The 27,745-nt window shown below is 40.2% G+C and overlaps 1 protein-coding gene and 1 long non-coding RNA gene across 4 annotated transcripts in view; one reads left to right on the forward strand and one right to left on the reverse strand.

Annotated features, from left to right (window-relative positions):
* ITPR2 (inositol 1,4,5-trisphosphate receptor type 2) overlaps window positions 1–27,745 on the forward strand; it is a 470,949-nt gene that overhangs the window by 422,095 nt on the left and 21,109 nt on the right. For all 3 annotated transcript variants that reach the window (XM_072798592.1, XM_072798594.1, XM_072798595.1), the window contains one exon: window positions 919–1,079. In XM_072798592.1, coding sequence (XP_072654693.1) covers window positions 919–1,079 — 161 coding nt within the window. The remainder of the gene's footprint in view (window positions 1–918; window positions 1,080–27,745) is intronic.
* On the reverse strand, window positions 13,098–27,654 carry LOC140617341 (uncharacterized). Its single transcript, XR_012017585.1, has 3 exons — window positions 27,531–27,654; window positions 16,377–16,451; window positions 13,098–13,224 (listed from the first exon to the last, which is right to left on the reverse strand). It is a non-coding gene; the product is annotated as an uncharacterized lncRNA (long non-coding RNA).

Here is a 27,745-nt window from a genome sequence, read left to right on the forward strand (position 1 = left end):
TATTATTTAAAAAGAGTCTTTCTTCTTCATGCTTGAATGGTTTTTTTTTTTTTTAAATATGCTTAGTAAAGAATGGCCAGGATTGGAATTCAATTTCCTAGTTTCTTCTACAGTATCTGAACTGCAAAACCAGACTGAATCCCAACATCCCATTTTACTTGGCAATCAAACTAATTTTTCCATAGATGTTTTTCTTCATTTCCATTCATTTTCTTTCATCCACTCTTCAACCCTTGAGAGAAAAGAATCTTACTATGCAGAACCTCTCCTCAGTGTCCTTCCAGCAGCTGAAAATCTGCCCTGGATATTCCTTAAAATGCCAGAAACACAGTAGTCTAAAGGGCTGGATAAGTTGAACCTCTTTCTGCACTCAAAGCAAAGATCACTGTGGATGCTGGCTTGCCTGTCACTGATTACAAGTGGTTTTCAAGATGACTCTCTCAGCTGCCTCTCCTCTTTTTACTCAAGTTCCTGGATAAAATAACTTTTTTTCTGTCCTGATTAACAAGCATGCCTTTTATTGCACAGTCATTTTTACTTCCTTTTCTTGGACTTGTGGTCCAGTTTAATCACACAGTTTTGACATGGCTGTATTTAAAATTATCTGCAAAAAAAAAAAGAAATTAAAAAAAGAAGTTAAATAAATAAATAATAAAATTATCTGCAGATTTTACAACTATAACAGGACCACGCATCTCCAAAAATCCATTGGGTGAGGGGTGGTGGGGGGAAAAAGTTAGTTGGGAAGAAATCTACAAACTATGGCCTTTTATCTGGAGGCCTTGTGTACTGTGTAGTTTTTAATCATAACTTGTGGAAAGCCTTTATTCACATAATTATGATGTTTTGTTCTTATGCTAAGAAGTAAGTGCTGATTAAATGACAAATTACATACATTGTGTATTCTGTGTTTTGCAGGACTTGAGAGGGACAAGTTTGATAATAAAACAGTTTCATTTGAGGAGCACATCAAGTCAGAACACAATATGTGGCATTATTTGTACTTCCTAGTCCTGGTGAAGGTTAAAGACCCAACTGAATACACTGGACCTGAAAGTTATGTGGCTCAAATGATTGTGGTGAGTGGTGAGAGAGTTTTAACCTGACTAGGTTGCATTTGTATGCTTTCCCCTTCTCTACCCTACCCTTCTCCCCAGAGAAGTTCTGCTAATCATTTGGTTAACTTCTAAATAGAACTGTCAATCACTGAAGAATCCTCATGCTGGCTAGATCGTTGGACTTCTCGGTTATAGAAACCAATCTAAGTCTTAAGTGCACAGATGATATTTACTGAAGAATTCTCTGTGCAGCGAATAGCACCATCTCAGTCACGTGTGCCATCTTCTGACCTTGTATCACTGCTGATGTCTCAGTTCCCCAAATCTGGAACTTTCCCATTGGCAAATATGAATGGAAGAGTCAGACTTTAAGAAATTCCTTGGATTTCAGAAATCAAGAGTTTAAGAAATTTAACGATGTTTGGGAAGGGTATAATGTTTGATCTCAATGGGAGAACACTTGCTTCTTGTCTACATACAGTTTGGATTGTTGGTAACAATTGGTACTGATTCGGCTATATCTAGTTGCTTATATAACTCCTCATGAAGATCAGTAGCAGAGGCTGTGGTTGTCCATGATTTGGACTTTCTTCTGTTTTACAGAAGACTGAAACTAAGTGGCTTAAAGAGAAGTCAGAGTTACAACTTTAGTGTATCATGCTATACGTTTAGTGAGTATTACTGTATCCAATATAGATTCTTATATTCTTCTAATAAACATAGCTATATGTTGGAATTTTTTTCCTCAAAATCCTCTTACAAAACTGTGTTCACTATGTGAGAATGAGGCTTCAGAAGAATCATGATCCTCCTTGCTTCCTGGTCTGAGAGGATACCATTTAGTAAGAGCACCAATGCCAAAGCTCCAGGAGAGTCAGGTGACAGTGGCTGTGTGTCCTTCCTTCTGGAAGCTGGTCATGCACATAGGAAGGCGTAAACTATAGTCAATGGAGCAACCAAAGAACATGTTTGGCAGGTAACATATTAATAAGTACAAGTTAACATTGCAGTAATTTATCTTCCCTCACAATATTTATGTGTCACAGGAGAGCTACATGTACCTTGAATTTTTATTGCTGAGCATTTTTCATGGTTTTTTTTTCTTTTTGATTTGTATCCCACTATAAGTGGTTCTATATGCTAGTAGTTTGCATCTTACTATGAAGTTGTCATTCTTTATGTGACAGTGGCAGAACCTAATATTCTTTCTTTTTCTCCATGTTTCCATTTCCCCCACTCTCCCTTCTACATTAGGAAAAAAAAAGGTAATTGGCTTGAAGATAGGAATCCAGTCATTATGTATACATTCTTGATCTTAAGATGCTCAGGGACCATCGATGTGAAATATTTTGCATCTGCTTACTGGGGATAAAAACATGTAGAGCATTACGCTTAAAATGCAACTTCACATTACTGTATACTGTCATCCATTGTGTCGCTTGGACTAAAAGATTCGGGGGAACACACTGAAGAGTCTGACACATGCCTTCTCTGCCAAGGAATTTAAAGCTTAATAAAAGGGAGAGGAAAATAACAAACCAGAAGTAGAATAGGCTAAGTTCCCCAAGAGTGGAACAAATGAAAAATCTGTGAAGGCTTAAAGATGTTGAGTGACATCCAGCTGAGAGATGGTGGAAGGGAATTGTTGTGTGTGCATGTATGTGTTGGGGGACAGTGTATCAGACAGGGTAGGATTTGTAGAGATTTGGGGGTATCTGTTGGATTAAAAGTGAGTTCCTATAAGAGGGAGAAGCCTGAACAAAGGCATAGAGATGGAGTACTCAGACAGTTGGAGGACATTGGCCCAGTTTCACTTGTAAAGGAGCTCTGAGAGATATGATAGAGAAAGTAGATTGGACTTTTGAGCAGTAAGTGTCAGTTTTGGCTATCATTTCATCAGGAATGGGAAGTCACTGAAGGATTTCACTACAGGAATGATGTGGCCTAGGACAGTAGTCAGGCTGTGGTGTGTAGGCTGGTTGGGAGAAGGAAAAGATGAAGTCACAGGTGGTATTTGGCAGTTGATGAGATTAGGGGTGAGGAGAATCAGGAGAGGCAGGTGACTGCAGCATGAACCCAAGATGCCTGAGGTTGTGATCCTGATCATTGGGAGAAAGGTGGTGTATGAGTTTCAGAAGGTCTTCTGCAAGAGGAGAGGCTGGCCAGAGAAGAACACTTGTTGATTTTGAAATAAGACTGGAAGCTGAGTCATAAATTAGGAGGGACAGGGTAGTGACAATAGCGTGAGCCTTAGAGCCCGAAAGAACTGGGCTCAAACCTTAGCTCTGTCACTTACTTGCTGTACAGTCTGGGATATCTTGAGTAAATCTTTGAACCTATCAAGGCCTCTGCCTCCTCATCCAAAAGGAAGAAAATTGGTGATCAGTGAGATGATATGTTAAACGTGGCTAGCACAGTGGAGGTACTCGGCAACTGACAGTTTTTACTGTGACTGTCCACCTGAAGTTGAAGCCATCGGATTAGGGAGAGATGCAAAAAGGGAGATTGTGTAATGAGAGGAAGGTAGAGAAAGCCTGAGATAGAACCTGGGGAATCCCCCACTCAGGAAAAAGAAGAAAGACAACTAAAATTAGTAGAAAGGAAGACAATAAAAAGGGGCAAAAGGAAAACCAGGATGTGGAGTGTGTCAAAAGAGATGAGCTTTGCAGTGTCAGAGTTTCAACAGCATTAGTTGCTGCAGAGAGGTCGTAAAGAAGAGACTGGTCAAACAGAGCCTTTGGGTTTTGTAGTAAGGAAATCACCAGGTGGCTTTTATCATAAGACCTATCTTTCGCCTTAACATGAAAACCGGCATTTGGCCAAACACTTGTACTTAAATTTTTTTTTTTAAGTATCCACATACTTATCCATGTTTCTGCCCAACCTATTCCATCAGCTCTCTCTAGAACCGTGACGGGAGGGAGGAGGGCTCACCAGCTTATTCCAATATGAACTGTCTCATTCTCATCCAAGCAGGGTATGGCCAAGACAACAGGCACTGTTTCTGAATTTCAATAGCCAAGAGAAGGAAGGGTGAAATTATTAAGCTCAGGACTGATGGAAACAAAAAGTCATTTACACAGAAGAGTGCCCATTTACTGGAATAGCCTTTTTGGAAAATTTCAAAATAATCTGTAGCTAATGAACCCAATTTAGAAAATCTGTTATTCCAAGCTCTGTGTAGATTATGGCCTTGTAAACCTGATTGCAAGAAAGAGAGACAGAGAGATTGAGATTTTAGAGCACACAGCAAGTTGAAGCAAGTCTACAACTTAATTCAAAGACTATGTATTTTCTCTCTCTGACCCAGAGGTAACTCCTCTTAACAGTTTGGAAGGAAACCTGACAGACATTTTCCTACCACTTTTATTTTTGTTCCTTAAAAATAGCTTCATTTACCAAGTTGATGTAAGTGCTTATTTATCAGTAGAGCTTTGAAAGAAGTTTTAAATTCTTCATAATTGATGTACCTTTTACCCTCAAGGATTTATACAAAAGAAAATGAGGAAGTTCCTCATATTCATAAAGCAAATCATCTGAATTATACTACACTGTTTAAATATATCTGATTTGTACTTTGAGACCTTTAGGAAGTGCCTCCTTCCTTATGGTGACGTGAAGAAAACAAGAATATAACAAGTTTGGAGGATATTTTCTCCTCTGCCTATTCTTCACTTCCAGTGCTTCAAATGTATTACTATATCAATATGCATTAAAACATGCGTTGTAGGGATGGGTGGCTCAGTGGTTGAGCATCTGCCTTTGGCTCAGGTTGTGATCCCTGGGTTCTGGGATCAAGTCCCACATCAGGCCCTGCACGGGGAGCTTGCTTCTCCCTCTGCCTATGTCTCTGCCTCTCTCTCTGTGTGTCTCATGAATAAATAAATAAAATCTTTTTAAAAAATACATTGTAAATAAATTTATTTCTAGAGGTTAGAATCTAAAGAAAAATAGTTTTGCCTCTACATCCATCCAGTAATAGGATCAAGGCTCTGAAATATGAAGAGAAACTTAAAACTTCCTTCCCTGGCCTTCAGAGGCTAAACTAAGCTATTTGAGTATCAGCCACTGTCTGAGTATCTGAATGAACACAAAGTTTCTTCTAGGATATTGTTAGGAGAGATGTGAGTTGATCAAGGTATTTGGGGAATATATTTTCTCTTGATAAGCAGACCCTCATTTTTGATAAGAGAATTGATATTTTGAGCTAGTATTTATTGGGAACAGAAAATGAGAAGGGAAAAGGAAAGCTTGCAGGAAAGTAAAAATAATGAAAGGGAATCCAATAAACCGAAGAAAAGGGTATAAAGGGATAAATCCTCCAGCCTGTACTAGTAATGGCCTTTGAGCATCACTAAGCCCTTTTGTTTCTCCCATTACCCAAAGGATGATGACTGGGGAGGAACAAACAAAATTGAGATCATTAGAAAAAATGCCCAAGGCTTTTAGATGTTTCTCTAACATTTTGAGGACATTTTCAGATTTTCAGTGTTCATTTGCTGAGATATGGTTGGGGCCTTTGGGGGATATTTATTACTTAATTTGGCAAGCGGAGGGATCAAAACCAGAGGTGCCTGTAAGAGAGGTATTGTGCATGTTCAGAGAATTGCTGCCTTCCCGGTGTGCTCCAGATGGACTGGGCTGCCACTGAGACCCTGGCTGGCCACCCCAGGTAGGTTTTTGAGGATCACTTCCTTATTTTAGTACACGGTGTTCTTAAGCTCTTTTTCTTACGTGACTCTTGACCAAAAACCGTGTCCTACTATCATGATGATGTCAGCTAGGACAATTTAACTCCCGCTTTGGTTAATATTATAATTGTCTTGACACGAAAAATAGTTGTGAATTTCCTGAAGGCCCCAACCAGGAAGAGAGTAGCCCTTTGTTCTTTGTAATAGCAGGGCAGGGTGATATCTATAATATGCCTTAAAAGTGATTTGATAAACAGTGAGTGCTTCCTGTCTCCTAGCAGTTGTGTTATGGGTTTGATATATAAGGATAAGTAAGAAATAGTCTCTTTCCCCCAGGAAGCCCAAAACATTTATTGAATGAATAATAAAATAATGTGTAAATTAACAAATGAATGGTTTCTTCTTAGCCCTCTGGTAGTTGGACATAATTTACAGAAAGATGCAGCAAAATAGCTGCAGGAGTTTGGAACATGAATTTCTCATTAGTCAAATGTCATCTTTTCCCTCTTTTAAAATTGGAGGATAAAGATGCAGCAGAAAGGGTTAGGCCACCTGAACCAAGTATAATGAATGCAATATTAGAAATCGTGTGGCCGATTTGAGAGACAAGGCAATTTAAGCCCCTCTCCCAGTGTTTCTCAAACCTAGTCCCTCCCATACGTGCGCACATCTTCAGGAGTGTGCCTGAGGCTGCTCTCCTGGCAGAGGGGCACGCATGTGCAGTGGAGGGTTTTACAGCATAACCCACTCTTAAGAATAAATTCTTCCTTGCAATAATCTATTGAGACTTCGGAAAGAGAGGGATGGTCCTTTCGATGAACTGGAAAAGAAACCTAGTCACCCATTACTTTAGCTCCATCAGGAAGGAAAAGAACTACAATTTCCTAGATGTTGTTTTCTGTGTCTAGAACTCAAAATTAATCTTGTTTATAGTTAAACCATGTTTTGAGTAGTAACTGTTGGAGGGGGAAATGTTTGGACTCATGAAAGACATCAAGCTTTCTAGGGTTTGCATGCACCCCTCCTGCGTTAGCACCATTTGCCAACTCAATTTCTGCATTATTGTTATGTGTCATAACTATGAAATTATATGTTCTGATTCTATTGTTTCTAATTTATGCTAATTGTGTAAGTGGATCTAATTAAGCCAATTATGTAACTGCTCAATCTTTAAAACCTATTTGAAAGACTTTAGAACTTCGTAAGACACTGTTAAAAATGTTTACATTTCAAGGCAAACCAAGGGGGTCTTCGCAGCTCAAAATGCACAATTAAGAAGTAAATGTATATGTTGAAGGAAACACCACCTTTGCTTTCCATATTTTAAGTCCAGACATGTGTCTTCAATTTAAGAGGGATCCTTTTCAATTCCTGATGCTGGATTTCATTGTCATTGTGGGGTCTATCCTCTACGTTATTCTAATTTCTTATTTAGTATTCATATGTAATATCCACGAGTTACCACATTTAAGATCTTTCTAATCTTCTTCATCTCAAACACTCCATCCTTAGTGCTGGAAGTAAGGGTAAAGGATTTGGGCCAAATCCTATTTAAATGAGACTCATGGAGGGGAGTGGGATAGGAAATAAAGACAAGAGCAGGCAGGTGAGGCACTGCCTCTGCCTATCATTGACTACTTCCTGAATTTTTTTTATCTTAAAGATTTTATTTATGTATTTATGAGAGACTCAGAGAGAGAGAGAGAGAGAGAGAGAGAGAGAGGAAGAGACACAGGCAGAGGAAGAAGCAGGCTCCCTGCGGGGAGCCCAACACAGGACTCGATCCCAGGACCCCAGGATCACAACCTGAGCCAAAGGCAGATACTCAACCACTGAGCTACCCAGGCATCCTGACTACTTCCTGAATTGATCAGAAACTGAATCTGTTGATGTCTGGGGGATAGTTCCTCACGTTCAAAAAAAAAAAAAAAAAAAGTCTTTTGTTAGTTTTTCTAGTCCTTGTTGATGAGAAGCTCGTGGTAAAGGAGTAAGCTTTAGGTAATAGATTTTGAAATTGGACTTCTTAGGATTTCCATTTACTAGATTGGTGACCTGACTTTTCCCCTTCGCACTTCACTTGACCCATCGATGAAGCAAGGACAGGCAGCCAGTCAGCACTCAGAATAGAACTGGCTGAATGTGGCTTCACCCGGGAGACCTCCTGCTGTGCAGGGCCCTAAACCTGTCCCTGTGATTGCTGGATGGCGGTAAGGAGGGCTCCAGGGTCCCAGGGAAAGCACCTGGACAGAGAAAGCTATAGGGTCATCAAGGGAGGGGAGTATTTAAAGGGCTGGGACAGTGGCTAATTTGGCAACTAAGAAATATTGCAATAGTCTTAGCAACTACGACAGCCATATCAATGTGTCCCAGTTAAATGTTGGCCCGGATATAATAAGACTTTCCTTGCAGAGTTGCTATGAGGACTAAATAAAATCATGTACACTCACACTACTACTACTAATATAACTGACATTTGATGAGTGCTGACTGTGTGCCAGGTGCTGTGCTAAGTGTTTGGCATGTGTGATCTCTTTTATGGCCTCGTAACAACCCTAGGAGGCACTCCGCTAGTACTGTCCCCATTCTGCACATGAGGAAGCAAGCTTGTAAAGGACTGATGACTTTCCCAAAGTTGCACAGCTAGTGGAAAGGCTCACTGTGTCCGTAATGTGCCCAGCACATGAGAGTAGTCAATAAATGCTTTGTTATTATCTGATGCTATGTGGCTTTGAGAGCAGGCCAGGCTAACTGCACCCAGCACCCCCAGCAGTGGGCCTCATGCTCTGCAGAAGGGGGACTGTAAACATTCAGTCCAGGGCAGGGAGTAGACCTGGCCGGGAGACAGGAAGTCAGCTGACAGCCCTACAATTGCAGGAAGGCCTGAGCGGAATTCAAATGGGAAAAATGTACTTGTTTAGAGCGGGTTGGCAACTGCAAGCTTCCTACAGTGATTAGAAGTATTGCAATTACAATTATTACAATTGCAGGCGAGGAAGACAGGCTGCAGGATATTTCAATTTAATTTGGGAAGAATTTGCCAGGGAGCACCACGCACAAGGCACTGATCAAAACAAGTATAAAACATTGTCACTGGCCTCGCAGAATCACAATTTGATAGAAAAGACAGCTTCGGTCACTGGAAACTATAGCGCAGATCAGAACTCTGGTGAGAGGTAAAATAGACATACCAACACATGGCATCTGGAGAAATCTCAGATTACACTGTTATGCGGCTGTCTAAAACCCTTCAGTAGTACTTGGAATAAGACCCAAACTCTCCCATGGCCCTCTTATGCCATCTGGCCCCAGCCTATTTCACCAGTCTCACCTCATTCCACCTTCCCTAGCCAACTACAGTTCAACCACACTGGTCCTTTTCTTGGCAATTCACACTTCTTCCCTGATCAGAGCCTTGGCATAGAGGTGCCTTCTCTTTGCAGTTGCTGTTACTAACTCTTTCCATGCCCAGCACCTTCCCTGGCACCCCCATTCCAGTTACTTCTCTCCCATCACCCTTTAGAACACCTATATTAATCTGACCCTAATATTATTTCTATACTTATTGATGTGTTTATTCCTCTCTACTATGGCTTCAGCATTTACACACCTGGCTTGATCCCTGCTCTATTCCCAGTACCTAAGTGAATGCCCAGCACATAGGAGGTACTCCATATAGATTTGTTGGGCAGAATGAATAAGACATGGAGCCACTGGAGCACAGATGGCAGGAGTCTTCCTGGCTGAAGGGACTAGGGATAGTTGCACAGAAAAGATTGTGAGGAGAGTTGGACCTTAAAAAGAATTTCGACAGAAGGGATGGGGGGAATATATTCTAGGCAAGGCATATATCTTAAAGGGAAAGTGTGAACAGCCAAGAAGAAAGGAAACCAAATTTATATGTGCTAGCTGCTTTGAATGGTATTTAATTATACCCATTTTATGTAAACAGAGGCTCAGAGAAGCTCATTACTTATCCAAGATGCTTGGCAAACAAGTGCTTGAATCAACACCCAAATACAGATTTTTCTGGGGCCAATGGCTATGATTTTACCTCTAGCTGTGCTTCACCTACTGAAGAATCAAACAAAACTTGACTGAGATCAAATGTATATAAGTCAAGGGGATCCCTGGGTAGCTCAGTGGTTTAGCGCCTGCCTTTGGCCCAGGGCACGATCCTGGAGTCCCAGGGTCAGGCTCCCAGCATGGAGCCTGCTTCTCCCTCCTCCTGTGTCTCTGTCTCTCTCTCTCTCTCTCTCTCTCTTTCTCTCTATCGTGAATAAATAAATAAAATCTTTTAAAAAATGTATATAAGTCAAGTGTTGGAGAAAAGGCAGGGGAAAAACCCCAAAACCCAAAGACATCCATTGGAAGGAGGAAAGGATGTCTCCAATATTTTAAGGAAATAGAATTCTTAGTCTCTCAGCTACAATAGTTGAGGTATGACATAAAATGCCTTTAAAATTCCAGCTAATAAATTATTTCCCATTGGTGAAAGCTTTGTTTATCCAACAAACATAGGCTGAATGCTTACTGTGCTCCAGGTGCTGGGCTGCCTGGGGTTCAAGGTTGAGCTTCCTTTCAGGAAGCTTTGGTGAAATCCAGGAGACAGAGAATGCCAACAAAGGAGAGGTGATGGCTCACTGGCGGAGCCTGCCATGGAGCCGACAGCCCGGGAAGGGAGACTTCCTAAGGTCACGCCAGATGCTTGAGGAAGTCAGGGATATGAGAATGGAGCAGGTGCACAGAGCACCTGGGCCTGTCTAGAGAAAGAGTGGGGCTAAGCAGGGGGGTGGAAGATAAAACAGCCACCAGGAGCCAGATCACAAGGGCCTCTTGCCTGGGAGTCTTTATCCTAAAAGTTCAAGGAAGCCCTCCAGGGATATTGAACCAAAGAGACAAGATCAGATGTGTATTTTAGAAAGCATGTTCCATGGCAGAGTAAGAAATGGATACAAGGGGACCATCCGGGAGCAAAAAAAAGAACAGGTAGAAAGAGTTCATTACCCAGTAACTGTGATGAAAGCTGATATGAAATACCACTGGAGATTGAGAAGAAATGGTGGATGTGGAAAGATGCAGGTAGAGGATTTGCTGAAGGCAGGGGAAGTGGTGACTCAACCTAAATCATCGGGGTCCCACAGGAGTAAGTTAGAGAAATGTGATCATTTCAGTGTACCTCATAGTATCCAAGTGCCTAGGTCCTGTTTGGGTTTTCAAGTGCATATGACCAATGAGAAACTAGATACATGGGTCTGGAATGCTGGTGACAAGTCCAGAATGGACAATCCACTAGTAAAGATCAACTATCACAAAGATAAGGTTTCAGTCTTTTTTGTTCTTGTTCACTAAGGTGCCCAGGAGCATAGAACAGTGCCCGGTATATAGTAAATACTCAATAAAGATTTATTAAATGAGTATAAATATTAATTATGTGTGGAGAACACACGATACATGCCATTACAGATTAGGACAAGGCTATCCAAGAGAAACTATATATAGTGAGTAAAGCAAAAAAAGCATGCCCTTAGGCTGAAAGATACAGAGGTATAACCATTAATTAACATGAAGAATAATGAATGATGATGATGATGATGATGATGATGATGATATCAACAGTCTTCCAGACAGATTTTACCTAACAAAAAGTAGAACCAAAAAGGAGAAAACAGTTTTCATAGGGCTGTAAAAGAGGATTTTTAAATTCTCGTCAGTGGGTGAACATAGAAGTGCTTTGGTCAGTTTTTGGATATCTTGCAACCAAACATTGATTAATTAGTTTTAGTATGGAATTATATTGCAAACCCAAATGTTTATAGCAAAATGATTTGGATTTTGTACAACATATAGAAGCCTCTTTGAAATGGTAACCCATCCTAAGTCATTTATTTTAAACTTATAAAGAGAAGTTCACATCTCTGATTCTCATAACTTTAATAAAAGGATTTCATCTCACTGTGCTGAAGAAAATTCTTGTTTCCCAGTCCTACTCATTACTGTAAGATCTTGTTCAATTCTCAGTTGGCTTTCTGGAATAATCAGGTCCACATTGTTAGGACTGATACATTTTATTCAGAAATACTGGCTTTCTTCCAGAGAGTAACAGATACCATCAAAATGTAAGTTGTGGGAATGAGAACTATATACCGTAAAGCCACACGACTTCTGTCTAGTGGTTTTTAATAGACTAGCATCGCCCATGCCGTATCATGAGTCATTAGCAGAGTCGGTAATTAAGCTGAAAGGCCGCTCTTGTGTTAGGTAAGCTTATCAGACAAGCTAATTGCCATCAGATTTTGAACTAGTTTTAGCTAAGGGAATTCCTGAAAAATAATTGCTGAACTTCACAAAAGTGATTTAGCATGTGCATTTCAAAGATTAGTCATTTACTATCATGTTGATGGAGTCCATTTCCTTTTGGGGGGATTTAAAGACCAAAGGATTTTGAAATAATGGCATCTGAGGTAGGTTACCCCAGATTTCTAAGTCTGTTTCCTCATGGAGGTAATACTCATTATTAAGATTCTTGTATGGTTTAAACAGAATCCCATATATCCTAGCACCTAACACAATGTCTGGTTCAGGGTTATCGCTCAGTAAGTGTTTGGACCCTCCACTTCTACTTAAATATGTAGCTATTTAATATGGCCACATCTAAATACTTTTTTGCAGGTTCAGAGCATTCTTAAGCTTTTTAATGTTCAAAGACATTATTGCTTCTGCATAGTGGTCCTCATAGAGGTTAGGCAATGGCCAACTTTCATTTGTTCAATGAACACTTCCTACCACATCCCAAGCCGTGGTAGCCCCTGGAAAGGGGGACAGAGGACATGAGGACATGTGTGGCCTGTCACAGAGCTTCCTATTCAGAGTAGAAGGCAGATCCTAAAAAGTCACCAGTTTTTACATAGTCATGTGAGTGTTACCACGGGGACAGATTGGGCAGAGGAACCTTCCTATCTTGTGGCCTCACTCAAACTCAAGTCCATTTGTTACCTGTTTCTTTGTTAACCCAGAATCAACAGCTTACTTACCTTACTTACCTATTTTAATTGCCTGAACACTGATGAATCCATTTGAGTTTTGCAAGTGATGTTCCCACACTGTCAGGAGTGTCCCCGAGAGCACACGGGGATACTGTGAAGAGGAATAGTCAGACTTGCCATTGAGTCAGAACAAAGATTGCATAAGAACAGATTTTACCTTGCTTACATGTGGGATGGGAAAGGTGCACTTCTTCTTTTTCTTGGCTCTTTGGTGGGAACAACAAAGAAAATATATTTTATTTTCCAAAGAGTGCCTTCTAAGCTTCTTCAGGTGAAGAACTTGCAGCACGCCTCAGTTTAAGCAATCACCTTTTCCGTCTCTTTCAGCATTTGAAAAAGTCCCCGTAAAAAGTACACGCATTTTGCTTTACAAGGAATATTCCAGCCTTCTAAGTTTCCTTTGGCATTGGTGTTCTCTTGTCATCATGAACTCTTAAGAAAGATTTCAAGGTGTTTATGTTACTCTGAGATTATTGATTAGCATTTTAAATGCAGCTGACATAAAAACCAGAATCTGAAGTTCAAAAATAGCTGAACTCAAGGGTGGCTTATTTGCATAAGTGTCTGTAACTTTATGAAGAGATAATTGCCCAGGGTTTTCTTCTAGCTACCTGGGTGCCAAGTTGTGCTATAAAGACCCTTGCCCTGGTTCTACCTGTGACTTAGAAGAGGATTGACTTCCATGTACATTAATTCCTCATTCATGATGAAAATCTGAGTGGTTTCCAAAGTCTCTTCTGTTCTAGTTCTAAAATTCTGACAGCCCTAATATCTAAAATATTTTTTAAGGATTTTATTCATTTATTCGTAAGAGAGAGAGAGAGAGAGAGGCAGAGACATAGGCAGAGGGAGAAGTAGGTTCCCTTTGAAGACCCTCATGTGGGACTCGATCCCAGGACCCTGGAATCATGACCTGAGCCAAAGGCAGATGCTCAACCACTGAGTCACCCAGGCATCCCCTAAAATATTTTTATATAAAATTTTGATTATGTTACTGTTTGTTATACTGCAAATGAGAAGCGATTGTGTCAGGAGTTTGGGAGTGGGCAAAATTTGACTATTCCCATTTTATTCACTGGATGGACATATATGGATTGACTCCTTCACCATCCTGGCCAGAATCTGGCTGTTAAATCCCCACAGTATACTGTTCATATGATCACACCTCTGTGCTGCCAGCTGTCTCTGTAGGACAACACCGTTTAGGGACCAGATTATGAGTTTTCCTCGAAGACCTGAAGTTTATTGCTCTGAGAGAAAATTAAACCGTGATTCTGGCAGGGGTTGGGAAATTGCCACTGTCTCAGGAATTTCTGTTTCCTGGGCTGAGGACCTAGTACTATTCGGGAGCCCTAAATCCAGTTATGAAAATATCGTTTTAGAAGACAAAGACTTAGCACTGACAAATAATAAGATAACTAATTTTATTAGGGATTATAAAATTGATTCTTACTTAAGAGCATCTTATCTCCTTCCCTTTGTTTTCTAGTATATAATTCACTTGTGCCCAAGTGACCAAAAAAATAATGTAAAATAAGAGCCTGTTGTTGAAAGGGAGTTGGTGGAGGGATGTCATATGTGTAAGAGACATAGAGTGGCCTAGTGCTTTAGACATGGCCTGGGGACTTCTGGAGCCTTGGACAGATAACCTTCCTATGTCTCAGTGTCTTCCTCTGTAAAATGGGTAAAACATCTCTACCTATAAGGTTTTTATGAAGATGAAACAAGTTAATATTTATATGGTATCTGACACATTATAAATGTTACATTCAATTTTAAAATATATATATAAGCTAGGATCAGAATAGCATTTCCAGGCTCAAAAAATTATTATTTATTCAACAACTTTTATTTAGTGCCTACTATGTCTGTAGCAATGGGTTAGATATGGTAGGGAGGACAAATGAGGGATAAATAAATCCCCGGCTTCAAGAATGTAGGGCCTGGGGATCTCTGGGTGGCTCAGCGGTTTGGTGCCTGCCTTTGGCCCAGGGCGCAATCCTGGAGTCCCAGGATCGAGTCCCGTGTTGGGCTCCCGGCATGGAGCCTGCTTCTCCCTCTGCCTGTGTCTCTGCCTCTCTTGCTCTCTCTCTCTCTCTTTCTCTCTCTCTCTGTGTATGTGTCTATCATGAATAAATAAATAAATCTTTTTTAAAAAATGTAGGGCCTAATTGGGAGAGCATGATATGTTGTCCAGAAGGTTGGATGACAATAGCAGGCAGCAACATTTGATGAGCTATAGGTGAGGAGCTATCCTGCAGGCTAAGAAGATGTTGTGTATGAAAGAAATCAGCGGGTTTGAATAATTGATATCAAAGCACAGGTGACACCACCCACCTGGATTAGGTTGAGACTAACTGGTAGCAGTAATTAATTACTCAAGGTAAGAAGTTTCTGCTTTGATCCAACAAAGGAGAGACATTGATGACTTTTAAGTAGAGGAGTTACACGTTTTTTTTTAATAAAGTATCAAATAATTCATACTAGAATGTAGTAAAGGGGCAAGAGGCTGGAAGAACGAAAACCAGCGATCAACATGCTAATGGAAAATGTGATGGAAGGAACCTATAGTGGAAAACAAGGGATGGGTGTGGTGGAAAGAATTGACTAAGAATGAGGATGGGCTGTTGTCCTACAGTACTTACTGAAGACCTCCAGTAATGAAGAACTTCCTCCCATTCTCCATAACTCTTCAGTCTACACACATTGAGGTGGAGCCTCTGATCAGAGGGTTCAACCAATCTAAAATTGACCTCTTGTACATGGAAGACTGACTTAGAAATTAAGAGACACAAGAGAGCTTATCCAGGTTATTTAACCTCCTCTTGCTCTCTTTTATAAAAAAAAAAAAAAAAAAAAAGGAGTTGAATTCAATCTGTGAAATCTGTTAAAAGACCCTTACTGTGATATTCTGTGATTTTATAATCAAAACCGCAAGTCTGGATGGACTTGGAAGCCAAAGGTTTCTAGGAGGATCATATACCAACCTTACAAGATTCTTCTCATTCAAGTGGGCACCAAGTAGTCCTAAATGTCAACTAAATTTAATTCTCAGGGCATAATTTGTCACTGAAAAGCATGTGTTGTTTGTTTGGGATTAGGTAGCCAGCTCTGGTCTATGCAGGGAAGTGGCAAAAGAGATGGAGCTAAAACTAGAGTCAGATTTAGATCAACAACCCATGTCAGCCATCTCTTTTCTGTCTTACTCTTTGTCTAATCAAGTACTACCCAGAAGTAATAGAAATCAGTTTATATCATTAGTGAAGGACAGGGCACTCAGAAGAATTAGGTAGAAACGTGGGTGAGCACAAGTGATTACAATTTCTCCATCTAGCAACACACAGATTTTTTGATCTGTTCAAATCAGACTAACATAGTCACCTCAGAATAAATAATTCTTTCTTACTGCTTGATTTCTCATTCTTAGTTTTTCCAAATATGTGTCTTAGTTTATTTCTATTGCCAGATTTCTTTTTTTTCATATAAAGTCATTGTTTCATTAATCTTCCATATTGCCTTATGAGTTTTGTCAGATTCTTATATTTCATTGCAAACCTGCTTTGTGAAATCTTATCGTTTCCTACCTTCATCTTTTCATTTTTCTCTTGTTCTCAGTAGTTTGGTGAATGTGAATGTGATCGAAGCTAAGATTACATCACCTTTAATAAAGGAAAAAATATAGAATATGTAGAAATCAGATGAGCTTATAGAGAAAGAAATCAATCAGGTTGGCAAATTGCATCTGTGGGACAAAGTGCAAAATGCTTGTTTCATGTAGTATTTACTGAACAAGTTTGTGGAAAAGATGGTTAGAATGTACACGGAAAAGTAAGGAACCATTTTGTTCAATTTAAATGACATTGATGTATTTTTATGTTATGATATCTTTCAATGTTTCCAACAATCCCTGATGTAGTATTTTACACAATTGTCTCAAAGGGCTTTCAGAGATAAAAGTATATATCTAACATTGTAAATTGGTTTCCAATCTATATATAATAGAAACCTCTACAGTCACTCCACAAAATTCAATAGATCAAGAATTGCATCATAGCTTGGAAATTTGGGGGAAGTTGAGGTTTTTGAATAACCCTCAAAGACCACAGTTAACTGTCCTTGCTTTTAATCAATCCCAGTTCAAATGGCATATGGGCGATTTTCTGTAGGGCCAAGTAATCATGTTATGCTCTTTTTTTTGTTCACTGAGAAGTCATAATGTTGGTTTTATAGAGCCAGCAAATTATTCTTCCAAAATTAGGAGAAGTGACAAAATGACTTTTCTTTCCTTATGGTTATTAAAGCTACCAATATAGTTATCCTTTCTGAAGTCACTGCTCAGTTTATTGTTTTTTTTTTAAAGATTTATTTATTAGAGTGTGATGAGAGAGAGAGAGAGAGAGAGAGAGAGAGAGACGAGGTGGCGGGTGTAGAGGAAGAGAGAATGCTAAGCAGACTTTCTGCAGAGAAAAGTCTCTGTGAGCAGAGAGCCCAATGCAGGGCTTCATCTCATAAAACTGAGATCATGACCTGAGCCTAAACCAAGAGTCAGAGGTTCAACCAACTTCACCCAGGCGCCCCAATAGGTTGTTTTTATTGTTATTTATCAAAAGCAAACATTCCAGCAAATTACACCCTCCCGATCAAGTGGGCACATCCTTCCTATGATGTCTGTAAATAAGGGTATACAATAGGAGAGATGTTCTTATAAAAACTTGCATTCTTTTTCATCTTTTTATCCTAAAAGAAATCCCAAAACAATAGTGGAGAAGAACATGGTAGATTGTATTTGAGTTATTCCAACAACAAAAGAATGTGTTTATTTTGAAGATAGAACAAAGATGGGACTGTAGTTGGGTGACTTCCGATAAAGACATCTCTGCTAATGAAAACCATAAACATAACCCAGAGCTACTTTCTGTAAAATATATCCCTAGTAAACATCAAAATATCAAACTAAAATTAGCAAAAGGAATTGTCGACAAAGGCTTTATTAAAAAACAGTTGCAACAGGGTGTGAAATTGTAGTTACAGCTCACATAGCTCTTCGTTACTTATTTGCAATTTTAGTTGGATTTTCTTATTTCCCCTGCCTGTTGCTGCAATTAGCCATTAAGCTGGGAGAAACTACCTTTTCTACATCACACAGGAAATGCCTGTAAAGTTTGCAAAAAGAACAAGGAAAGCAAGCTACACGGTTACATGAAGAGACCAACTAATGTAGGAACAGAAGAATATTCATTGCATAATCACTGAAAACTTGTCAGCAAGCAAAAGAGGATATTTAACTGACAATTAATTAAAAACAGATTTCCCTTGTGTCCTTGTAAAGACCTCCTATATATCATTTTTATTTTCTAGTTTAAAATAATTTATAGTTTTCATGGTAAATTGGACAATGTGCAAGAATAATACTATATTACCTAAAAATGCTCAGGTCAGAAATGATTTCTGTGCAGGCACCAGCTGTGGGACCAGTGTTGGGGCAAGGGTTTCCCCTTACACACTCACTGGCCATTGTGCCCAAACATCTCAGCTGCTCTCATCATATAACGCTGTCTTCAGCAGACACAGTTTTTTTAAGAACCATCCTATTTAAACCTTTCAATGATAGATTTTTTTAAATTAAAACATTGTATTTTTAAAAGTAGTATGCAAATATTTTCCACAGTTTAATTCCTATAGAAAATATTTTCTGCTTTTTATCTTCTAGAATAATGCACAGATGGGTAAATTTATTTTAAGATTTAAAACTAAATCCATGTATATAATGGTAAACAAGCATGAACAATTTAAAGTTTCAAGGGTGTCATGTGTTACCTAATGAAAATTCTGATCTATGACTTTGAACTCCTGTGTCTTGAGTCTAGGAATACAATATGTCAAGGAAAAAATAACAGCTTCCCCCCTCAAAAAAAAAAAAAAAAAAGATGCATGTAATTAAGTTTGCAGGAGTCATTTCTTGAATCCTGGCATGTTTGGGGAATGTACAATGCCTAATATTAAGAATATTATTAGGTACTCAAGTACAGGAATTACTAAGCTTTCAATCTAATTTTCATTCTATACAACTGCATTGTTCGTTTTCCATTCTCAGGTCCTCTGTGTTCAGACATGAAAACTGTCTGACTTGCTTAGAGTTTCCAGTTTAACCTTGCTAGTAAAACCTGAAATAATACCATGGCTTACTTTTCTACTCTGGCGGAGCCAGCATGATACCAATGAGCTTCATTGCACAATTCATGTTCATTGCTGTCATTCCCAAATTATACCAGATAACTGTGGTCAGAACAGTGCTCTGCTAAAAATGCTTTATCCTGGGTCAGATGGGAATACAGTGATATCGGGCTGCCACCTGGGGAGGCTGCCCAACCACAGGTCACCGGGTGGTTTTCCAGTGACAGCGTTCCTGACAAGCCTTTCTTAGGTGATAACGTTCTAGATCCTGTGCAAAACTTTGCAATCTCAGATACTTGATGCCATCAGAGGACACAGAATGAATTGAGGTGGGACCACACTAATCAGAGTCAAGAGACAGAAATGTGGAAAAATCAGAATGCCTCTGGATTGATTTCACAAGATAAATTATAATTTCCAAGCAGAACAGACGTGCATGATAGCTGGTCAGTGTATTTTTTTTTCCCTGAGAAGCCAGATTATAATCAGAAGGTTGCTTAATGAGCAGAGGTTTGGAGCAAAGGGAGTTAGCTGGTTGCATGATTTGAATGTTTAGTGGATCAGACTAAGATAAGCTGATGCAATCTCATTGCTGCACACAGCTATAGGCTAGAGTTTTTACAGAGAGCGTCACTCCTGCGTGTGAGCTCCGGCGTTCCACTGACCAGATCTGTGACCTTGGGAAACAGTCACCCCACGTGTCGGTGTGCTTCTGTGTAAAATGAGCTAGGACTAGCACCTACCTTAGGGTTATTGTGAAAATTCATTCTTCTGTTTTTCATTTCCAACTATTTATTAAATACTTACCATGTCCTGGGCATTATTTTAGGCACTGAGGAACAGCAGTCAACAAAATGAACGAAAATCTCTATCCTCATGAAGTTCATGTTCTAATAGCAGGCAATCAAAAAGTAAATAAATGACAGTCTGCTAGACCCTAATGGTTGCCACAGAGAAAAATAAAACAGAGAAGGGAAAATAGCCAGGGCAATGGAGTTCCTTTAAATACAGTGAAATACTAAATGTAAATATGATAGCACCTGGACCATCATATTTCTTATTCTAACTTACTGTAACTACTACTCTCATTTTTTTCTTCCATGAGGAACATGCAGAGCCTAGCCCCATATCCTGGGGAGAGTGCTAGGCACACAAACCAGTTCTGCTGCCGTCTGCCCCATTTGTTCCAAGCTAACTACCTGCTTCCTGGTTGACATAGTTGCTTTTAGATGTGTTAGTCCTGTTGATTAATTCATAGTTGAGGTTTTCTTTGTTCTGGAAGACATTTTATCATTGAGGTGTCATTATACACATTTCATTTATCACAAGTTGAGCTTTTAGGTCTAACTCCAAGCGTTTTAAAGGTGTCTATATATACTTAGAGCATTATGTAGGACTCTTTTCTAAGATATGATCATGAAAAGGATTCTAGTACTTCACAATCTCAAGAAAGGGTCTTGGGAACTGGAAATCAGAAGCCTGTATTCTAGTTCTGACTTTCTCATTATCTCTGTGGCACTGGTTAAAAAATGATAGCTATACCTTAATTTTCCTCTCTTGTGTCTTGGGGATACCTGGGGCTGCCCTTCACAGGATTTATGAGAGAATAGAATGAAATAATAAATATGAAAGAGCAACAAACTATTTAAGGCATTATGTGATTGAAATAGTACCAATTTTAATGTTATTAATCATTTCTCCTCCACTTTTACTTTCTTTTTTTTTTAAGATTTATTTATTTATTTATTCATGAAAGAGAGAGAGAGAGAGGCAGAGACATAGGCAGAGGGAGAAGCAGACTCCACACAGGGAGCCCAATGTGGGACTCGATTCCGGGACTCCAAGATCACACCCTGAGCTGAAGGCAGCGCTAAACCGCTGAGCCACCCGGGCTGCCACCTCCACTTTTACTTTCATATCTATTCTGATTTTTTGCCCACAAACCTAAGAGAAATTGAGATGATAAAGCCTGAGAATCTAAGGGCTGAAGGAACTAGTCCAACCTCCCAGTCCAGCTCAGGAATCCCTCTCCTAAGGGAAGATCCGAGAACAAAAGTGACTCACCCAAGATCAGCTGCCAGGAGGCTCCCTATCTTATGCCCTCCCAATTATGCATTCCTCAACTACCTTACAAAGAGTGATGAGGGAGGGTGAGATGCTGAGCAGGATACAAGAAAGGTAGCTGTCAGTGGGATTGGATAGCTACATACTGGTTGGGCTTTGATGTTATACCAAGAGACCAAGGTGTTTAGATTTGATCGATTAGGAAGTGATGGTGTTCAAGCAGAAGAGCAGCCCATGATGATGGATGGGTTGTTTTTTTTGTTTTTTTTTTTTTTTTGATGGTTTTTTTTTTTTTTTTTTTTTTTTTTTGCTTTTTAAAGATTTATTTATTTATTGGAGATAGAGAGAGAGAGCAAATGGGAGGGAGAGGGAGAAGGAGAGAGAATCTCAAGCAGATTCCTTGCTGAGGGTAGTGATCCTGAGATCATGACCTCAGCTAAAACTAAATGTCCTGATGTTTAACAGACTGCACCACCCAGGTGCCCTTATGATGATGGTTTTAAGAACCCTGGAAGCACTATGGTAGAGGAAAAGAATACGACATGAGAGATTTATTAATAAACAAATGTAAGTAATCAGGGACTAACCAGAAGTAGCAGGTGGGGGAGTGATGATAGTAAAAGTCTACCCACATTCTTGCATGTGTGCATCCACCCCCAGATGCAGGGTGCTTGCTGGGCTGAGTGTGCCAGGCAATAAGCAGAAAAAAAATCTAAGTGGTCTTGATGTGCATGTGACAGCAGGGAAACCTAGAAAGACATGTTTTCTAGAATGTTATGTTGGCTTTTAGATTTTCAAAAGCACTATGTAAATTGTTTTATTTTCAATAAAGAATACATCCTTGTGAGCTCTGGGTTTGATCTTCAGCCCAGGGTGGAGATAAATTGCCAGTGACCAGCTCTGAGGGAGAGCCTGTCCAGTGCTGTCAATGAACTAGGCCAGGTGGCAGGCTGCTTTGCGCACCATCTGGTGACGTGTGGCTGCAGGTAATTGCAGCCTGCTTACTGGAGCCTGTAGCACTTTGACCCCAGCTGGAAGCCTGGGAATGCAGTGCCCTCCAGCCCCTGGATTCCAAGCCACTTCGAGGCGGGGCATATCAAAAACATCTCGTTGCCTTGCTCCAGCTGTCATAAGTGAACTTGTTACAGTGGAATTCTATGCAATAAGACAGTGATACTGTGACTCAGGGAATGAGCACAGGAGATGCTATATTAAAAGTGGGATTTGGCTGGTAGAAAGTTTACACTGCACATTGCATCAGCTACTTTCATCCTATAAAATTTGACTTTGCAATAAAATGGTTGTCAGTATAAATAAGATTTTTCTAAATTAGCTGCCTAACCTGGTAAAACACATCAAAATAATCTCTCCCTCATTTTTTACAGTAGGCATGTCTTTGGAATGTTGCATATAAATGTATTTTGTATTGAAAATTGAATCAGGCTTCTAATGCATCTGGGGAAATTGTCACTTACAGAAATCCTGTGGTTCTTCCTTTAGGAAAGAAGTCTTTTGAAATGAATAGTAAATAATGTATTTGGGGTTCTTTTATATATCACATTAGCCTAAAGGCACCTGTCTTTTAAGTTAAGATAATTAGATTACCTTTTTTTCCAGAAACAGCTGGTAATTGGGCACAATCTAAACCAATACAGTCAACATTATATAGTAGTATTGCCAAATCATTCCCCACATTTTTCAGCAAATTAAAAAAGTATTATGAAGCAATAGGGTGTGGGGGAGGCAGATTACTCTGAGGAGCAAAAATGTGGGAAACTTATGTTCAGTCTTCTGTGACACATAAACTATGACCAGGGATATAAATCAAAGCCAAATACCTTAAGTAATGTTGAATAGATGTTTCTATAATTCCAATAAAGAGCGTCATTCCCAACCCAACCCAACCATTAAATTGAGGCTTGAGTAGCTTGAGGCTACTGATAACATTCTTCTAAATTCTAAACAAGTACCCCAGATTCCAAAAAATGATTAATCTTTGGGATGAATGACTACAATAGCTTTTAAAAATATTTATGACTGGCACATAAAGCTGTAATCAAATTACATCAAAATCTTAATAGAAAGAAAAATGTATATTCATATCTGCCTGGTGACATTTATAAGATGTAACAGAACATCTATTGGAGAGCTAAGGATAAATTTGAGTTCAACAGGACTTGGAAATCTTGGCTACTAATACTGGCAAAACCATCAATTTTTCATTCCTGGTGATAAATTTTAAATCCAAATAAATCTTGTTTGTTAGGACATGAAAAAGCTTGTCAACATCAAAGTTAAGTAGGCATGCGTTCACTGGCAGTATACTGAAGCCACAAACTGGGCCAAAGTGCAGACATCCCCTATAATCTAATTTTCAAGCACAAGGTTATGGTGAACCCCAGAATGGCTTCAAGGGCAAGTCTTCTTTAACATGATTCATAGCATGCCCATGGGCTTTGGGACCAGGCAAAACTAAGGGTCAACATCATTTCTCCAAAACAGTAGTCCTTGAAGAGAGGTGACAAAGAGGCCAGAACAGGAGAGGGAAGAGATAAACTTGATGTGTGGAAGTGGTTCTCTGCGTCCATTGGGTAAGATAAATAAAAGAGAGGAAGTAAAAGGGGTTTAATAGTGTATTTAGTAAAATGTGGAAGAGCTGAAACACCCTAGGAAAAAAAGCCTCATAGCTGTCTTTCAAAGTAACAGTCCAGATACACAAATGGGGTCAGCTCTGTGTGGGCCTAGGAAGCCTGACCACAGGCTGCCCTTGCAGAAAAACCGAGACAAAAATAGCATTTTCCCATTCTGGGGGTGGTGTGCCAGTGATTTTCAAATAGTTGATTTTGAAAGCCTGACTTGTGGAATTGACATTTTAGAAAGTGGACGCGTAAAGGCAAAAGTTGTGTTTGGGGATATGGAACAAATGAATGGGCTCCTCATTCCCACAAGGTGACTCAGCAGTGAGGTGGGGCAAAGTGGAGAGAAAACCCTCTTTAACTCCCAAATACCATCTAGTATGGGAAAATTGAAAAACTCACTCTGGGGTGACTCCTTGTTCTGGTCCCTGAAAATCTGTTGACTTCTGGGATGTCATGATCCATGAGGCCAGCTATAGATGACTTCTTCCACTCACTCTGTCCTCTTTGCCGCCAGCTACGTGCTGCCACATGCTATACCCACACTGCCCTACCCTAACTCCCATTCCATTCTCCTCCCACCAGAAGCATGTGATACATGTCAGCACTCTTTTTCCCCACAAATGAAAGGCATTGCATTGGTTCCTCTACATCATTTTATCAAATCCTTATAGAAATCCTAAAATATAAGTGTTATCCGCATTTTCAGAGAAACTTAAATAATAATCTTCTCTGATCACACACCTAATGACAGGCAAAGCTGGGATTCAGACAAATATTGGAGTCGCAGCTTGCTTTACTTGTTCTCTGCCCTCTAAGCATCCTCTTATTTGGAGACTGTCAAGAGTGGTTTTACCTTGGTTGGCATTAACATGGAGCATGGACCCTCCCGGCATGGCACAAGTCCCTTTACCTCTTACCTGAATGTTCCCCACCTCTGGACCTTTGTAAAAATTGCAGTAGCCATAACAGAACACTTTTCTGTCTCTGCATCCTCCATTTTGACCTCTGCCTTTTTTCAGCCATCATTTATTGAAAGCCTACTATGAGCCAGACACTTTTCTAGGCTCAAAGAACATGCACAACAAAACCAAATGAGCCCTCCTAGAACTCGTGCTCTATTATTGGGAACAGACAAATAATAGTTTAATGTAGATCATGTCAGAGAATGAGGAGGAAAAAACAAAGCAAGGTAAAGGAATAGACAGGGATGGAGCTCTATTAGATTGGACAGTCAAGGACAGCATTTCTGGGGAGATAGTTTGAGCAGAAACCTCAAGGGATAAGTGAGCAAGCCATGGAAAGATTTAGAACCAGGAAGAGCCAGTCTGACAGGGATAGGCTGGACGTGAGGGAGGACCAGCTGGACAACCCATGTGGCTGGAGCTGGTGAGGAAGACAAATGGTGACCAAGGATGTGGGAGGGGAGAGGGATAGACTGGATCATGCAGGGGCCCCCTAGGCTAGGAAAGGAGCTTAGATTTGATGCTAGGAAAATGTATTATTAAAAAAATATGTCAGTACTTTCACTTTTTGGTGCAATGTCAATTATTTGTAATACACAAAATTCACCCTTGACAAGAAAATGGGTAGAACATACTAGAGTAAACAGTTTCAATCCACAAAACATTCACCAGCTGGTAGATTTTAAATTGCTCCTGACCCCAAAGGCAGAATGAGTAGGGGGTAAAGAGAGACCTTATTAAAGATTGTGATCCAACAGCAGCCTTTTCACTTTATTCTTTTTGCCATAAGCACACCCTGTACAAATCCTGCCTTGCATGGTTCTATCCTAGGTGTGTATATAGCTGTAGGTGTCTGGGTATGTTCTGTTTTCTATGGCTCTCTTTAAAAAAGTTTTTAAAAATCGAATATTGGCTATTTATAGGTTTCAGACCACCAACAATTAGCAAGAGCAAAAGCCCATCTAGCCCAGTGACCTGGACTGTTTGTCCTGCAGCTTCTTCACCGCTGCTACCTTGGCACCCACCCCTTCTTGCCACCTGCAGCAGCTCATGGCCACAGGGCCCACAACCAGAGACACTGAACAGGGTTGATGCCCATTCTAACACCTACCTGTTCCAAATTAGGCCCAACTAGGAATACTGCAACTTAACTCTGGTACTGACCACTAAGAGCTAACACAGTTAGAGGATGTGGTCCCTCTTACATCAGACACCAACCACACTTGGAGTGTTCTTAGGCCACCTGCATTTCTCAACAGACTGGTTATAAATTCAGGGATTCCCACCCCCCCTTCAGGCTCAATGATTCACTAGACCGACTTCCAGAACTCAGGGAAACACTGTACTCACAATTACATTTTATTATAAAGGATACAAACCAGGAGGGTCAATTACATGAAGAGATGGTTGGGACAAGGTTTTGGAGGAGTGGGGTCAAAGAGCTTCTGGACCCTCTCCTCACAGAATCCAGCTTTGTCACCTCCTTGTGCGTCAGAGTATTTACAGGAAGCTCCACCAAACCTCAGTGTCTAGGGGTTTTATTGGGCATTTATTACATAAGCCTGATTTGTGGAATCATGGGCAATATGATTAAACTCAACGTTCAGCCTCCCTCCCCTCCCTGGAGGTCAAGTGAACTCAAAATCCCAACCCTTTACTTATTTATTTTTTTTTCCAACCCTTTAATCAAGTGTGATTGGTCTTTCCAGTGAATCTCTTCCATCCTGAAGCTGGTCAGGTATGATCCAAGGGGCTTGGGAAGAATTAAGACATTTCTATCATTTGGGAAATTCCAAGGACCTAAGAGTCTCCCCCTAGGGACCAGGGACAAAGACCAGCCTGGTTATTATACAACAGTGCCCCAGCCACAGGGAGGCTGATGGATCTGGGAGGGGGCAAGTCAGCCATGGGAGGAGGGCAGCAAGGTAGGTAGAAGCAAGCTGGAGGAGAAATGTAGGATTAAGATGAGCTTGTGCTACTATGGGGGCCATGAACTTTTATATATATGGTTTCAGCTCTCAGGATGTTTTCCAATGTAATTGAGGAGTCAAGATATATGCCTAAATTAGGAACCAATCTAAAAGTCAGTCAGTATACATTGTACAATGTCTCAGGGCAGCATCTGAGTCCCAATCAGCACCGAGCCCTGTGGACAACAGCCAATAATAACCAAGCATTACATTGTTTCATCTGACTGGCTTCATCATGTATCAGAAACAAGTTTTACTCATAGGAATTGCTTTAGTAATTTTTTTTAAGATTTTAGTGATTTATTTGAGAAAGAAACAGAGAGAGCTTCTCTCTTTATCTGATACAGACAGATAGTAATAGAGAGATGAGTGGGGAGGAAAAGAAGAAGCAGACTCCCCACTGAGCAAGGAGCCCCACATGGGGCTTGATCCCAGGGGGATCATGACCTGAGCTGAGGGCAGATGATTAACCAACTGAGCCACCCTGGCGCCCCTGCTTTAGTATTTGAATTTTTCAGTCTTCTCTCAGGTTGATATTCGGTAAAAACAAATAAGAAAACGTTTCAAAAAATGGAAAAAAGGCTAAAAGGCATAAAACCTGAATAGCCTACACTTAATAATTGAAGGATTTATTTGTGAAACTGCACAAAAACTAGGAATGCAACACCTGCTGCAAGATCAACAATTGCTTCCACACTGCAATTGTGTAAAACTGCTGGCTCATGGCGTAATTCTTGTTCACCAAAACTCTGTACTTTCTGTGACTTGGCATTTCATAATTATAATCAGCCAGGAGCCATTCATTATTCAAAAAGAACCACCATCCTCTGGAGTGATAGTATATTATACTCTTCTTGCAGCCCCATCAGGCAACCCAAAACTCTCCTTCATCGTTGGCAATCCCTCTTATTCATCCTACCCGAAATTACCTCACTTCTTGTCACTGTGTAACAGCTGCTTGGAAGAGTTTGTGTCATCACCTGTGGCTGCTGTTGCTCACTGTGTTCAGTACCATATGGGCCATCGACCCGACTAGTCAGCTGTTGATGCATTGATGGCCACGGTAAAATTCTAGTTTAAGCTGTGCACCATGCTGCCATGGGTCTAAGTCCCAGAGCCAGCTAGACAGTGGCCACAGCTATAC

This window comes from Canis lupus, chromosome 25 (genome assembly GCF_048164855.1).
Source record: "Canis lupus baileyi chromosome 25, mCanLup2.hap1, whole genome shotgun sequence".
Taxonomy (NCBI): Eukaryota; Metazoa; Chordata; class Mammalia; order Carnivora; family Canidae; genus Canis; species Canis lupus.